Source organism: Formica exsecta, unplaced genomic scaffold (genome assembly GCF_003651465.1).
Source record: "Formica exsecta isolate Colony F162 unplaced genomic scaffold, ASM365146v1 scaffold1265, whole genome shotgun sequence".
Classification (NCBI taxonomy): Eukaryota; Metazoa; Arthropoda; class Insecta; order Hymenoptera; family Formicidae; genus Formica; species Formica exsecta.
The window spans coordinates 10,504-13,057 of NW_021848598.1; the positions used below are offsets into that span (position 1 = coordinate 10,504).

Consider the following 2,554-nt stretch of genomic DNA (forward strand, 5'->3'; position numbering starts at 1 on the left):
TTTAATTTTCTACAAAAATAATGTGATATATGATAAAAATATTGCGCCAACTAATAAAAATTTATGTTACAAAATTTATTTATTATTATTTCTAATATTAAAAATTGTATCAAATTGCAATGTGATTAAAATAGTGGAACATATTTAAGTGAAAGAAATTTTTTATTAAGAAAACAAATTTCAGTATAAAATAACTTTTTAATTAGAGAAAAACTTGGCGCTGCTAAACTGAACATATGCTAATTAACGTATTATTTACATTTTGAATTTTTGCAGCGCAAAGTTTTTCTCTAATTAAAAAGTTATTTTATACTGAAATTTGTTTTCTTAATAAAAAATTTCTTTCACTTAAATATGTTCCACTATTTTAATCACATTGCAATTTGATACAATTTTTAATATTAGAAATAATAATAAATAAATTTTGTAACATAAATTTTTATTAGTTGGCGCAATATTTTTATCATATATCACATTATTTTTGTAGAAAATTAAAACAACTATTTTGTGAAACAGTTTTTTAGTTTGGATGTGACAGTGTTTTTGTATTAAAATAATTAAAATAACACTATTTTGTATAAGAGTTCTTTTATAGTAAAAGACGCTTATGCGCGTGCACTTGGCGCTTTTTTTCACTTTTTTTTTAAAGGGATCCCAAAGGGTCTGTTTTACCGATAAAAACTTTATTTTGCAAAATCTTTTTTTTGATTATAGATATCAAAAAATCCTTTTCCACAATTAAAGTATACATAATAACGGAGGGCGGAGGTTTACCTTTCATATGAAAAGTGGAAAAAAATGATAAAATTACAGTTTAGTTATCGGCCTGTGCCGTCAACATTTACTTAATATAAAAGATTTGTAATCTGCACGTGCCTAATCAGTAAACTCCGCACTCGGCATTTCATCAAAGAGTATAAGTGAGCTTAGAGAAGTGAGTTTAGAAGCTTTATAAAAAAGATTTTGCAAAATAAAATTTTCGTGCATATGTGTGTGTGCGAGATGGAGGCTCAAGAGTAAAACAGAGCAGTAGATTAGTTGCGTGATGTCGCGATAGATAGAGCTGCAATCGTACATGACAAACACAGACATAATTGTACTATCTTCGTCTCTTTCATGCGTGAGAGAGTAATATACATGTACGCACTAACATTATTGCAGTATCTTTTTTCTCACAATCATACGCTCTGTCTCTTTCTAATCGCTCGTTCGCTATGTACTACGTATCGCTTAGCTTCATGCTCCTCGCATTTTCACTGACGCGTTCAGATTTACGAGTAAGTACAGGAATACGCGTTTCTGCGGTTTACTCGTTCTGTGTCGGCGGCGATGTCTTGGTGACGCCGGGAAGCGGTACGAGTTTCGTAATTGGTTGAACGAGCTCCGAGATTGGTGTCCGGATGGTTACTACGCGTACGACTCCATCGTCTCCGGGGTGAAGCTTGATGATTCGCGCGAGGGGCCATCGGCTTGGTGGTGTGATCTCGGAGCGAAGTAGGCAGAGTGAGCCGACGTCGGGGGTCTCTTCGGGTCCCAGCCACTTAGGTCGTGAGGTGAGTCCGTGTAAGTATTCTTGGGACCATCTTAGCTAAAAATGGTCCCTCATTTTTTGAATCAGTTGCCAGCGTGACATTTGACTCCTTTTGATTTGTTCGTGAGGGTTCCGGTACGGCGAGAAGCGGGGCGCCTATCAAAAAATGTCCAGGTGTCAGTGGGGTGAAGTCGTCTGGATCATCCGAGACTGCGTGGAGTGGTCGGGAATTGAGGCAGGCCTCCACTGAGGAAGGTGCTGAATTCTTCGTACGTCAGAGTGGCTTTTCCCATGACCCGCTTCAGGTGGTGTTTAGTGGACTTCACCGCTGCCTCCCAAAGTCCTCCGAAGTGCGGCGCAGCGGGTGGATTAAAATGCCACCGGACACCGCTGGAGTTGGTGACGTTGGCGATTCGCTGGCCCTCCGAGATTGGTGTCCGGATGGTTACTACGCGTACGACTCCATCGTCTCCGGGGTGAAGCTTGATGATTCGCGCGAGGGGCCATCGGCTTGGTGGTGTGATCTCGGAGCGAAGTAGGCAGAGTGAGCCGACGTCGGGGGTCTCTTCGGGTCCCAGCCACTTAGGTCGTGAGGTGAGTCCGTGTAAGTATTCTTGGGACCATCTTAGCTAAAAATGGTCCCTCATTTTTTGAATCAGTTGCCAGCGTGACATTTGACTCCTTTTGATTTGTTCGTGAGGGTTCCGGTACGGCGAGAAGCGGGGCGCCTATCAAAAAATGTCCAGGTGTCAGTGGGGTGAAGTCGTCTGGATCATCCGAGACTGCGTGGAGTGGTCGGGAATTGAGGCAGGCCTCCACCTGAGTGAGGAAGGTGCTGAATTCTTTGTACGTCAGAGTGGCTTCTCCGATGACCCGCGTCAGGTGGTGCTTAGTGGACTTCACCGCTGCCTCCCAAAGTCCTCCAAAGTGCGGCGCAGCGGGTGGATTAAAATGCCATCGGACACCGCTGGCGTTGGTGACGTTGGCGATTCGCTGGCCGTCGGGCGATGAAGCTCGGAAGAG

General features: G+C 42.2%; 1 protein-coding gene across 1 annotated transcript in view; it reads right to left on the bottom strand.

The window, feature by feature from the left end:
* Positions 1–2,113: 2,113 nt before the first annotated feature.
* LOC115245695 overlaps positions 2,114–2,554 on the bottom strand; it is a 2,870-nt gene continuing 2,429 nt past the window's right edge. The window contains exon 3 of the mRNA XM_029824121.1: positions 2,114–2,544. Within this exon, the coding sequence (XP_029679981.1) occupies positions 2,114–2,544 (431 nt within the window). The remainder of the gene's footprint in view (positions 2,545–2,554) is intronic.